The sequence below is a fragment of the Podarcis gaigeae genome (genome assembly GCF_964106915.1).
Source record: "Podarcis gaigeae genome assembly, chromosome: Z".
In the NCBI taxonomy this organism is placed as follows: Eukaryota; Metazoa; Chordata; class Lepidosauria; order Squamata; family Lacertidae; genus Podarcis; species Podarcis gaigeae.
Genome location: NC_139691.1, coordinates 10,529,513 through 10,541,762, shown reverse-complemented (window position 1 = coordinate 10,541,762; position 12,250 = coordinate 10,529,513). Strand labels below are relative to the sequence as shown.

Below are 12,250 nucleotides of genomic sequence, written 5' to 3'. Positions count from 1 at the left end.
ACTTTCTCGTATTATATACATTTTTGTACATATTGGTTAGAGAACTTCATTACAAATTCAGATAAGTCTGAATATTGGATGATGGCTGTGTTTCAGTTCTCATATTGTCTCAGAAAGTGCAAATTGGATGGATTCATCTTTAATTGTGAAATGAATTTCCATCTCATCCCTACCTATAGGGCAGCAATATATGGAGGAGCAGCAATTAAGTTTTGTACTACTTTTTTGACCCAAAACACTGTCACCTGCCATGGGGATTTCTTTCCAGAAAACAACTGCAATTTTAAGTTTTAATTATTTGCAGTTCTGAAAACGGCTTTGTTTTAATTTACTCTCAGATTTGTCTTGTGTGTTGCTTTTGTGAGGTATATCATAAAGGCCATTGACTACACACAATACCTTTGACACCAGAGGTCTGTGTTTTCAGGGCCCAGCCTAAACCCGTGTTGGTAATCTGTTTTAACTTCTGAATGTTAAATAGTTGCAACCGGCCTTGGGACCTGCTGATAAAGGGTGGGTAATCATTATTGTTATTATTACTATCATCATCATCTGTCTGACTGCATGTTTGTATATGTTGCTTTTTAAAAGGGTGCACTACCTAAGGAACAGAAAGAAAAGACTTTGTATCTCACTGCTTTCTCTCTGATTGGATTTGAAAAATCTATTCATATCTGCCCATTGCAGGTGCGTGTAATGTGATTACTTCCTTCTTCCCACAGACTGCATTTTTGTACTCCAAGCCAACAGTCAGATTCCAAGAATGCTAGAGATCCAGGGGTGTCGCAACGGGGGTGGGGTGGGAGTGTGCGCCCTGGATGCCATGTCTGAGGGGGTGACAAGAAGGCACCCCACGGAGGCTCGCGGTGGTGCGGGCAGCCACTGCACCGCATCAGCCGCATGTGGAGGATCCTCTGTTTGCAGCTGCAGCTGTGAGCAGAGGATCCCGGCGCCAGTGGCAAACTGCTATGTACAGCGCATGTGTGGCGTTGCATGCATGCGCTGTACATAACGGTGCTGCACATGCGCTGCATATAGCGGTTTGCCGTCGGCGCAGCTCAAGCGTCGTACGGATGGCGGTGTCAGCTGCGAGCAGAGGATGCCAGCACCATCTGTATGGCGCTGGAGCAGCATCGCCAGCAGACCCCTATGTACAGCACATGTGTGGTGTCGCTGCATACGGCACATGCGTCGTACGTAGCAATGCCGCACATGCACCCTACATAGCAACGCCCCGCCCTGGGTGTCACGGCACCTTCGTTCGTCCCTGTAGAGATCAGCAGGATTTTTAAAGGAAGGACTGGGGAAGGGCCATAGCTTGGTGGTAGAGCATCAACTTTACATGCAAAAGGCCCGAGGTTCATTTCTTGATGTCGGTAGACAGGGCTGAGAAACCCCAGAGAACTACTGCTATATATTGTAGATACTGAGCTACATAGACCAAAGGCCATTGAGGAAGGGTCGTAACTCAGTGGTCTGTTTTTGCATTCATAAGGCTCTACGTTCAATCCTTGGCATCTCCAGGTAAGACTGGTAATGTCCCTGGCCTGGAACTCTGGAGAGCCACAGCCAATCAGTGTACAGATCATACTGAGCTTGTTGGACCAATGGTCTGACTTAGTCTAAAGCAGCTTCTTGTGTTCCTTAAAGTGCTCAGCTTTGGCTAGTTCATGCCCTGGATAGTTTGATGCTGAGGTTTCGTAGCAGAACAGAAAAGCACTAGGCACATTCCCAGTAAAATGTCTTGTTATGTCATGGTTAGAGTATTATTCACAAAGCTCACTGGGCCAGTCACTATTGCTCTGCCCCACAGAGTGGTTGTGATGATAAGATGAGGGTGGTGGAGAATCATGTATGCTGCTGCCTCCTTCATGGAGGAAGCGCGTGGTACAAATGTAACCAGAAGCAAGGAAAAAATAAAATAAAATAAGAACATTTGGTTCTTGTCTTCACAGAGAATTGAAGATGCAAAAAACAAAGCTAAAGATTACTTGCTACAAAATTTTCATTCTGTACAAAGCACATTTTCCTTGGCAATAGTTACTTATGCACTCACTCTGACAAGATCCAGACAGCCTGGCACACGCGCAGCCTACCTTGCACTGAAGAGGGAAGCCCTTGTGAAAGGTAAAAACTCAAGGAATGTCCATTTCCCCAACTTATAGCGATTTCCCGTAGTGATGGTGGCACTAGACTTCAGCTGGTGAAAAATGCAGCAGCCTAGAGTTACTTGCTGGGGTTTCATTTAAATCTCATATAACCCATTTTAAAACAGCTGTGTTGGTTGTCAGCTGGTTTCCAAGCCTAATTCATGGTGCTCACATTAGTCTTTAAAGCCCTTAAATGATTCTGATCTCAATCAAATATCTGAAAGGCAGCTTCCTTCTCTACAGACTCCTTGGTTGTTGAGAGCAGCAGAGGGTGCCCTCTTGGTGGTTCCAGCCTTCAGAAGTATGGAAAATGATTACCAAGGAGAGGAGACTTTTTCTGTGGCAGCCCCTAAGTTATTGAACTCTATCCCCACAGGGGTGTGTCTGGCACCCTCACTATACAGTTTTCACCTAATGCTGAAGGTGTACCTCTTTTCACTCTGTCCTTTGACACTTGAGATGCGTATTCTTGTGATTCTAATTTGTTTTACAGTCATACCTCGGGTTGAAGTTGCTTCAGGTTGAGCATTTTCGGGTTGCGCTCCGCAGCAACCCAGAAGTAACGGAACATGTTACTTCCGGGTTTCGCTCGCTCGCGCATGCGCAGACACTCAAAATGCCGCCCCGCGCATGCGCAGACGCCTGTTGCGTTCTGCTCTAGATGCAAACAAGGCTCCGGAACAGATCCCGTTCGCATCCAGAGGTACCACTGTACATGGTTTTCAATGTTGCTTTACATGCAGAAGGTCCCAGGTTCAGTCCCCGCCATCTCTAGCAAGGGCTGGGAATATGCCCTCCTTGAAACCCCAGAGAGCCCTTGCTAGTCAGTGCAAACAATACTGGATTAAAATGGATCAAATGGTATAAAGCAGCTTCCTATGTCTGTATGGAAGGTACTCTATAAATGTAAATACAGTAAGCCAGCAACTTGCACACATTTAACTTGTGCACATTCAGCTTGGGGTGGATGGGCAGTAAACATTAAAAAGGGGTGGCAAGGGAGTGGGATTCCAGGAAAAATGACTTTGGTAATCCCTCCCCCCCTGCCATTGAACCAAATGGGTTTTAGCTATACACAATTTGGCTTTAGGAATAATCCCTAGAATGTTACCCCTGGATAAGTTACTGGTTTACTGTAATACATATATACATACATCCAGGTGATTCTTTTTCTGGCACCGTCCCTTACTCTGCCCCTCCCCGCTGTGACTTATCTTCATTAGCCTTCCTTTAATAGCAGGCCCACCTATGTATCGCTATTGGAAAGAAACCCTCAACAAATTAGATCCAAACGCTCCGTCAGAGGACACTGCCAGGATGGTTGAAACTACAGCTTATGCCTTGCTTGCCGCTCTAATGCAAGGAGACCAAAACTACGCTACTCCAATCATCAGGTGGTTGTCGGAACAACAGAGATATGGCGGTGGATTTTACTCCACACAGGTACTTCTCTGCAATAAATAATAAATATATCCCCCAACACAGGGTGGTCATTATTCAAAGAACTGTCTTCTTCCATGAGTCTGCAAACCATTTATGAATGTCGTTGGAGCCCTTGCAACAAGCCTTTTTGCCTTCAGAAGCACAATTGGTTGGTGAAGAAAGTCCTTCTTTGCACAGAGCATAGTTAAACTATGGAACCCACTCCCACTGGAGGCAGTGATGGCCACCAGCGTAGATGGCTTTAAAAGAGGATTAGACAAATTCTTGAAGGAGAAAGCTATCAGTGGCTACTAAACATGATGATTGTGCTCTGTTTCCATGGTTAGATGCAATAATGTTCCTGAATATCAGTTGCTGGAAACCACAGTAAAAGGAGAGCGCTGTTGTGCTCAAGTCCTGCTTGCAGGTTTCCCACAGGCATTTGGTTGGCCACTGTGAAAATCAGATGCTGGACCAGATGACCCAGCAGACTCATCTTATGTTCATATGTGTTTTCAGTAGCAGTGCCAAGGCTGTGGTGCGCTCCATTACTTTTCAGCCAGAATATATATAAAAAATGAAAAAATTGTCCAGTAGCACCTTAGGTAAAGGTAAAGATACCCCTGTTAGGTCCAGTCGCGGACGATTCTGGGGTTGCAGTGTTCATCTAGCTCTATTGGCTGAGGGAGCCGGTGTTTGTCCGCAGACAGCCTCTGGGTCATGTAGCCAGCATGACTAAGCTGCTTCTGGTGAACCAGAGCAGCCCACGGAAATGCCGTTTACCTTCCCGCCAGAGTGGTACCTATTTATCTACTTGACTTTGACGTGCTTTCGAACTGCTGGGTGGGCAGGAGCTGGGACCGAACAACAGGAGCTCACCCCGTTGTGGGGATTCGAACCGCCAACCTTCTGATTGGCAAGCCCTAGGCTCTGTGGTTTAGACCACAGCGCCACCCGCATTCCTTAGCACCTTAGAGACCAACTAAGTTTGTTCTTGGTATAAGCTTTCGTGTGCATGCACACGAAAAGTATCAGAAGAAGTGTGCATGCACATGAAAGCTTATACCCAGAACAAACTTAGTTGGTCTCTAAGGTGCTACTGGACAATTTTTTCATATATTCTGACTGTGTCAGACCAACATGGCTACCTACCTGAATCTTTTCAGCCAGAGATGGGGAAACTTATGGTTCTCCAGACATTGCTCCAACTCCCATCTTCCCTAAGCTTTGGCCATGCTAGATAGGGATGAAAACTCTTCTTCTGCCCAGGGTTGATCCCAGGCTGCCCACATCCAAGTCCAGCAACATCTGGAAGGCTACACATTCCCTACCCCTACCTTAGACACTAGTACTGGACTTGAATGTGGGGAGCCCAGCTGTGCTGAAGATCCCCTTGCGAGCTTGGGCAAGCCAAAGCGATCTCCCAAATTCAGCCCCATTTTTATTCTCCATTTGAGAAGGACAGTCATGGTGACCTACTTTCAGGATTGTTGTAAGCACTGCTGAGATAATATATGGGTAGCATTCCAAATATCCCTTGCCAAACACCCTTATGGTTGGTTTCATTTCGTATGCATGTTGTGTATGGTATCTACAACTTGTTCTTAAAAAGAAAAGAAAAGATGTGAGGTGTGGGAAAGACCCTTCTCCCCCTGTGACCCTGTTGATCTGCTCCTACACCTGGGCCAGATGTACAATTAGCCTGATGGATTATAAAATATCCTACTTTTTGAGGCGGACATAGTGTTTTGTACCTGTTTTGTTCCCTATCATCCCCCATCATCAGGACCGCCTCTCCTCGTATGCCCCGCAGAGGACCTTATGGTCCACAAATAATAATATTTTGGAGGTCCCAGGCCTCAAGGAGGTTAAACTGACCTCAACCCAGGCCAAGGCCTATGTGGCTTTGGCCCCAGCCTGGTGGAACGCTCTATCACAGGAGACCAGGGCCCTGCGGGACTTGACATCCTTCCACAGGGCCTGTTGTTCCGCCTGGCCTTTGGTCCAGGCCCAGTTTGACCCCTCTATATGGGACCCTGTAAGTTACCTCTTTGGCTCTTTTATTGGCTCATGTGGGACCAACATGGATAGCTGGCCCTGATGAATACTTGAGATTCCCGACCCCTATGGTTGTAATTCGTGGGCAATCATTTAATTTTATCCTGATTCTAATTTTTAAGCTGTATTTTAATCAATTGTTTGATTGTGTTTTAATATGTTTGATATTTGATGCTAGCCACCCTGAGCCCAGTCTTGGCCAGGGAGGGAGGGGTATAAATAAAAATTTAGTTAGTTACTTACTATCCCTTAGCTTCCTAGTAAAATCCTCCTTCCTGTTGCAGTTTATTATGTTCTGCTTTTGTTACACTTCAGTGCCAGAATTATTCTATAAGCAGTAATAATGTAGCAATGTTGGGACAGCATCACAGAACTACTAAAAAGGGGGAAGAATGTATGGACAAGTCCAGTATAAATCCATGGCTAGTGCACAATACTTACATCAGATACATGTGGCAGACTGCTCCTGTGAAACTCCACCACCTGCCTGGACTGGCCCAAAGACAGCTTTCCTTTTAGCCCATGCAATTGTCTGGCTAAAAATGCCTTGTGCTCCCAAGCTTTTAATGAACAATAAGTGTTTTTATTGCCTTTATAGTTTTGCTGATTTTTCACATTGTGTTGCTGTTTCCTCCTTGTTAGTATGGTAGCACTGTGCTGTTTTTAATTGTATGTCGCCACAGGAATATTTGGAAAGGCAGGACATAAATGTCTTAGTTAAATAAAACCTGGCTATGGTTCAGCTCCTAATTCCTAACCCCTTGCTGTATTTGACAGGACACAATCACTGCTCTTGAAGCCCTGACCGAATATTCCATCCTCGTTAAGCGGATGACACTGTTCATGAACATCAAAGTGGCCTACAAGAATCATGGGGATTTTCATCAGTACAGGCTTACAAAAAACAATTATGTTGGCAGGTCTGTGGAAGTAAGTGTATGAATTATAAATAACAAGAAACCAGGACCCAAGGTACTTGCAAGAACCAACCTGTGGTAATCCGTGGTCCAGGAATAGCTAGCCTTCCTTTTAGAAAACGCCATAACATGTGTTCTCCACTGGTTAATAGTTAGATGTTATTTTCTATAGTAACCTGCAATTCCAATGAGCAGTCATCTTAAGTCCTGACTATGGAATATTTGTTTATTTCATAAAATTTATAAACCACTTAATTGTAAAGAAAAACCTAGAGCAATTTACAAACCAAATAAAACAATAACATTGCCTATTGTTATTTGACCATAATAATAAATGGCTGTTTAAAAACAGCTATTTAAAACTTTCAAATAACAATTAAAATCAGTGATACTAAAAAAACACAACAGATTAAAATACTTGTAAACATTCTTCATATCTGGTTAGGCTTGTCTAAACAAAAATGTTTTTAGCAGGTTTTAGCAAAAGAGTATAGGGAAGGTGCTTGCCTGGGGTCAATTGGCAGGGAGTTCCAAAGTATGAGTGCTGCCACACTAAACGATGGATTTCTTACAGCATTATGATGGAATCATTGATCCTTAGGGACCCTTTTGAGTGCCTTCCTTGAAAGGGTCTAATAGATCCATTACTGAACAGGCGGTAGCATATCTGAATGTTGTAATATTTCTTAGACCTGCTACCTGCTCTAACTGTTAACTCTTAACTTTGTTCCCTTTGTTCTTCTGAGGCTATGATTTAGTATTTTTAATGGGTTGTATTCAATATCCATGCGGAGGCTGCTGTTGGGCCAATTCACCAGGCAGGGCACACTCTTGATGTGATCTTTGCTGCAAGTGAGTGGCTCCCATGTCTGAGAAATTGATCCATTGCCTACCTGGATGGGGTTGCACTCCCCTTGATGGAGCAGGTTTGCTATTTGCTGTGCTTCTGGATCCAGCTCTGTCACTGGAGACTTGGTAGCCTCAGTGGCTAGAAGTGCCTTTAACCAACTGCAACTAGTTCATGAGCTACAGGCATTCCTGGACTGGGAAAACGCTTGCCACAGTACAGTGGTACCTCAGGTTAAGAACTTAATTCGTTCCGGAGGTCCGTTCTTAACCTGAAACTGTTCTTAACCTGAAGCACCACTTTAGCTAATGGGGCCTCCCACTGCTGCTGCACCGCCAGAGCACGATTTCTGTTCTCATCCTGAAGCAAAGTTCTTAACCCGAGGTACAATTTCTGGGTTAGCGGAGTCTGTAACCTGAAGCGAATGTAACCTGAAGTGTATGTAACCCGAGGTACCACTGTAGTTTATGTGTTGGCTACTTCAAAACTGGACTGCTGCAATGTGCTCTGTGCGGAGTTTCCCTCGCGCTTGATCTGGAGTTAGTGCAGAATGTTGCACGTGATTGTTGACAGGAGTGAGGCCTTGTCAGTGTATAACACCTGTGCTCAGAGATTTGCACAGGCTGCCAATTTGCTCCCAGGCCATGTTCAAGGTGTTACCATTAGCATATACAGTCCTTAACAACTTGGAATCAGTATACCTACAAGATCATGTCATCCCTCGTGTGCCCATTTGACCACCTTGATTAGCAGAAATGACACTTCTTCTTTTTTTAAAAAAATAATATTTATTAAGTTTTCCAAATTAACAATCCAATAAAGGCCACATTAAAAACATTCCAAATTATACAATAATCAAGCAGTCCAAATATTAAGCCAAATCATAAATCTTTGTTTGACTTCCCAGGCTCTTAGGTCGGAGGATTGCAATCATCTCTCATTTGCACTGCTTTCTTAATTAGTCCACGTGGTTCCCATAAATCAATCCAATGTCAATCCTTCGTTCGTTTTCACAGCCTCTGAGTTCATCCAGCAAGCGAGTTATATCAAAACGATATGTTTCTGTGTGGGTGATTATTTTCATCTGTGTCTTTCGCTTTTGATTCTTTATCGTACCTGTAATTATCCCTACAACACGTCCCAAAATGGTGGAAATCTGGTTTTCTGCCAATTATTTCAGGCATATGTCTAAACCTCTCCGTTTCATCTCATACCAGAAAAGATAAGCCTGTACTTTGGTTAGAAGCCTCAGTTCCCATCTTCTACTCTTGACACCCCTCTTTCTGTTCCGACATACCAGTCCATAATTAAGATTAAGAATCCTTTAACTCCTCAGTGGCTGATCAGTTAGCAGAGCAGTTTATCTCCCCTCGCTAAGAGCATGGCCTTTAATTAAGTTCGAATTATCATCTTAAAAACAGGTGTTCATTCGCTCATGCGGCGACTTTGGAGAGTTGCCAAAGAGACACGTTTTCCACCCAGTGCCACCTGCCCCCTCATATTGGGGGCAGGTGTTGGGCAATCTGCAGGTGAAGCTGCCCCCACGTCCCGGGGGGGTGGGGTGGTTGGAAGGATGATTACTCCCATCTCATCCTCAAAATATCCTGTGCGAAATGGCTCAGATGTAATCAACACCCTCCACCATGGCAAGCCAAACTGGAAGTCAGAATTGACACTTCTACATGTGCCACATTATACCCGTTCTACATTTATAAGACCTTGATTGTTTTGAATGGCACCACCTGCACTTTGGAATTCCCTGCAACATTCTTCTTTAGACAAGCCTACCCAGAGGCTTAGATAGTTGAGGTAATTTAAATCTGTTTTAGTATTTTAACTTTTGTATGTTTTTAAGTAGGGTTGTAAATTTCTCTCAAGGTTTTTTTTAATCTTTTTGTAAACCTCTTTGAGTTTGTTTGCTGTTCTTGGTTTTTTTTTTACAACCAAGTAGCATATAAATTTTATGAAATAAATAAAAATGTTAATCCTGCTCAAAGCAGACCCATTGAAACTGATGGGCATTACTAATTCGGCTACATTGATTTCAGTTGGTCTGCTCTGAGTAGAATTTAGTTGGACACAGTACTGCAATTTGTACTTTCTTTAATGGTTGGCTGACTGTAATACAGTGGTACCTCAGGTTAAGTACTTAATTCGTTCCGGAGGTCCGTTTTTAACCTGAAACTGTTCTTAACCTGAAGCACCACTTTAGTTAATGGACCCACTGCACTGCCACTGCAGGATTTCTGTTCTCATCCTGAAGCAAAGTTCTTAACCCGAGGTACTATTTCTGGGTTATCAGAGTCTGTAACCTGAAGCGTATGTAACCTGAAGCGTATGTAACCCAAGGTACCACTGTAGATGCTTGGCTGGATTTTAATCTTTTTAAAAATGGCTTTGAAATGCCTTTTGAATCACCAACCCTTCTATTTCCAATGTTAAAATGGTGCATTGCTGCTGCTGCTGTGGCTAAAACAGAACCACTAGGACTTGGGGAGAAATTTGGTTTGGTTCACATTTAAAGGCAAGCCTACCTAATTTGCCCTTTCTGAGAATGCATGAACTGAAGCACAGCCAAATGCATGTACTGGGGTCAAGTATGCATAAAAATGTCATATATTAGTTTAATGCATTTTTGTATGTTATTTTATTTAGGAAAACCGCTTTGCAAAAATGTGTGGATATTAGGCAGGACCACATACAAATATGTGTCTGTTAGAAGTAATTTGCATTAAAATTTCCTGATGAATTATCACAAGGACTTTTTTTTTAAGCCCACACACTTAATGAGGATCTAATTTACACTAACATCACTTTCTGCATTTTTTTTTACGTATCCAGGCTCCTTTGAATGATGACTTAGAGGTTCGCACAGGCAGCAACACCGGCTTAGCAACAGTGAATGTACGTGAATTAACATTTTGGGTCACTTCCAGATGACTTGTTTGCTGAGGACTCATCCTGATTAGTTTGCAGTGAGAATTGGCTATTTAATGAACATATGTTCTGATTTGTTTTGGGTGGGGGAGGTTAGATTAAAGGTAAAGGTACCCCTGCCCGTACGGGCCAGTCTTGCCAGACTCTGGGGTTGTGCGCCCATCTCACTCAAGAGACCAGGGGCCAGCGCTGTCCGGAGACACTTCCGGGTCACGTGGCCAGCGTGACATCGCTGCTCTGGCGAGCCAGAGCCGCACACGGAAACGCCGTTTACCTTCCCGCTGGTAAGCGGTCCCTATTTATCTACTTGCACCCGGAGGTGCTTTCGAACTGCTAGGTTGGCAGGCGCTGGGACCAAGCAGCGGGAGCGCACCCCGCCGCAGGGATTCGAACCGCCGACCTTTCGATCGGCAAGACCTAGGCGCTGAGGCTTTAACCCACAGCGTCACCTGCGTCCGGGGGAGGTTAGATTACCATGTGCCAAATCATGTATGATCCCAACTTTCCCAGTGCATTTCCCAATGTCTTGTTGAAAAAAGTCTGATATTTTGGAGGAAGTAGGTTTGTGATGGAAGGCCTCTCACTCAACTATAATTGTGAAACGTGAATTTGCTGTTAATTTATTTGAACCCCATCTAAAAACAATGAGAGTCTGGAAACACCTTTAGAAAGTGGGCTCCAGAGAGCAACCTGTTGGACCTAAATACTGTAAATGAACTGAATTTATTTAGGTAAGACTCGCTTCCATGAATAGATTGCCTTAGAAGTTCACTCTTCATTGGGTCTGAGATTTTCACACAAATTATGGATAGATTCTTGGATGCCAAATACTTGGCTGGTGAGTTCAAACTCTCTTAAAATGTAACTTGAGTTCTGTTTTGTTTTTAATCTGGACTTGTACAGGTGAGGAGCGTATATTATAAGATCAGCACCTCTGAAGATATTTGTAACTTTGAGCTGAAGATTGCTATCAAGTCACCATCTGGTGAGAAAGTAATAATTTCTGTTTTAAAGTGTTTTGGATTATGCTTTTATCATAAGCCACTCGGACAACTTTTGTCTATAAGCATCATAAATAAATGAAGGTATGGGGGAAATAAAATAATTAATGAAGAGACGGGAGACATTACCCTAGTCTCTCCCTCTAGGTTTGCTTTTATGGACAGGCACCAAGGCGGAAGGTGCTTCCTCAGGCTGTCCACAGCTGTGTCCCATTCAGCTGGGTGAATTTCTCAAGGAGTCCAAAATATGGTAAATCTGGCACCCATCTGCTCACCTTTCTCTGATCTCTGCACACCTCTCCTGTTCCAGGAGCTGTACCTATCTCAACTTCTTCTGCCGATCTGTTGATGGCATAGAAGCCTATTCCTAAGTTGCCAGTGATCTCCTGACCCTAATTTGAAATTTAGGGTGTGTGTGGGGGGGGGGGTGGTGGAATAACATTCCTATAGCACTTCCTTTTTAAAATGGGATTTGGTGTCCTCAACTCTGCATTGGAGGAGTGTATTTGTGTTCAAATGCCATAAATCAAGACTAGGAAACCTAAGGTCCCAGGGCCAAATGCAGCCCAGCAGGCCTCTCAGCCTGGCCCTTGAGATTCTTTCCAGGTCACACCTTTATTGAGGGGGTTGGACTCCATAATCCTCGGGGTCCCTCCCAACACTACAATTCTATGATTATATTCTGTGAGTGTTTATGCCAGGTTTGAAGGTGTCCTTGAATTCTGATAACACTTTCTGCTTGCCTGAATGAAGGTGTGTGAATATGTGTAGAACATACCCTAATGTGCAAAAGTAAAATTTTATATTTGTTGTTCCACTCACTTTTGCCTTGGCCTGCCACCTAGCGCTGCCATGTGGCCCCCAAAATGTTGTCCAGATAGGAATGTGGCTCTCAGGATGTGTTTCCTCACACCTGCC

General features: G+C 43.9%; 1 protein-coding gene across 2 annotated transcripts in view; it reads left to right on the top strand.

Moving 5' to 3' along the window:
- C5 (complement C5) overlaps window positions 1-12,250 on the top strand; it is a 72,660-nt gene that overhangs the window by 42,232 nt on the left and 18,178 nt on the right. Inside the window, exons 27-32 of one of the 2 annotated variants that reach the window (XM_083721582.1) lie at window positions 592-687; window positions 1,956-2,127; window positions 3,391-3,593; window positions 6,408-6,560; window positions 10,236-10,298; window positions 11,235-11,316. In XM_083721582.1, the coding sequence (XP_083577708.1) occupies window positions 592-687; window positions 1,956-2,127; window positions 3,391-3,593; window positions 6,408-6,560; window positions 10,236-10,298; window positions 11,235-11,316 (769 nt within the window). Of the gene's footprint in view, window positions 1-591; window positions 688-1,955; window positions 2,128-3,387; window positions 3,594-6,407; window positions 6,561-10,235; window positions 10,299-11,234; window positions 11,317-12,250 lie in introns of both variants that reach the window. The other variant, XM_083721581.1, reaches the window with a different exon arrangement.